Genomic DNA, 999 nt, shown 5'->3' on the forward strand with positions numbered 1-999 from the left:
ATAATAATAATAATGATGATAATAATAATAATAATAATATTTAACATTTATAATGCCCTACATCTGCCCTGCCTGTGGTTGATTGGCCAATGCCCACCATCTTGACCTGCTGTGTTGGTAGACTGTTTTTATTTTATTTTGAAAAGTTGGCAGCTATATGCAATAATGATGGAGGAATCATGCCAGCAAGTCTTAATTCTTTTTTCTTTCTTTTCCTTTTTCTTTTTTTTTAAAATAAGAATTTTTTTTAAAATGTGTGTGTGTGCAGATTGCAGCTGGCTCAGAGGTGAAGCACTCATGCTCCTTCCTGTTTTTGGCCCCGGGGTCATATGGGTTGACCATCAGCTGTCGCCACCTGGGAGAGGCGGAGGGTGTCTCTTCCATCACTGTTGCCAAAACAACGGTCAGCGCTGTGACGGGGGCTCCCAACAACGCTAGTCGGCCGAACAGCATCAGCAAGCAGAAGAGTGACAACGGTCACGGCTCAACGACGACAGCGACGATGAAGACAGAGAGCAAGCTCAAAGCACTGGCTCGTCACACGTGGGTTTACAGCTCTCCTGTCAGATTTGAAGTGACCTGAGGCAGACCAGGGCAATGTATTTTAGGCTATGTATAGTTCAAGTCTTTCAATGAGAGAATAGGAGGCGTTTGTGTACTTTGTGTACATCCTGTCCCCTCTCCCCTTCCTCCCTCCCTCCCTCCCTCCTTCTTTACGTTTTCCCACCTCCCTCCCCCCCACCTTCTTCCCCTCCCACCCCCTCTCTACCCCTCCATACATCCTTAACCTCTGAAATGCTGAGTTGTCGGGTCAGATGGTTCGGTAATGATGACTGTTAGCGTGTTCTTACCTCAGACCCAAGTGATGTATATGCAGAATCTATCATTGTTTGACCCTTTCCTGTGCACAAAGCAGCCTTTCAGTGTTCACATTCTTTTACTTTTCATGGAAATGAAAGAAAATTTTGAATGCTGATGCTGGCTCTGACACATTCCCCC

General features: G+C 45.4%; 1 protein-coding gene across 2 annotated transcripts in view; it reads left to right on the forward strand.

Moving 5' to 3' along the window:
* LOC101852086 (trafficking protein particle complex subunit 9) overlaps positions 1-741 on the forward strand; it is a 43,832-nt gene extending 43,091 nt beyond the window's left edge. For both annotated transcript variants that reach the window (XM_005094557.3, XM_005094558.3), the window contains exon 24: positions 269-741. In XM_005094557.3, the coding sequence (XP_005094614.1) occupies positions 269-583 (315 nt within the window). In that variant the 3' untranslated portion in view covers positions 584-741. The remainder of the gene's footprint in view (positions 1-268) is intronic.
* The last annotated feature ends 258 nt before the right edge of the window (positions 742-999 follow it).

Source organism: Aplysia californica, unplaced genomic scaffold (assembly GCF_000002075.1).
Source record: "Aplysia californica isolate F4 #8 unplaced genomic scaffold, AplCal3.0 scaffold00084, whole genome shotgun sequence".
Taxonomy (NCBI): Eukaryota; Metazoa; Mollusca; class Gastropoda; order Aplysiida; family Aplysiidae; genus Aplysia; species Aplysia californica.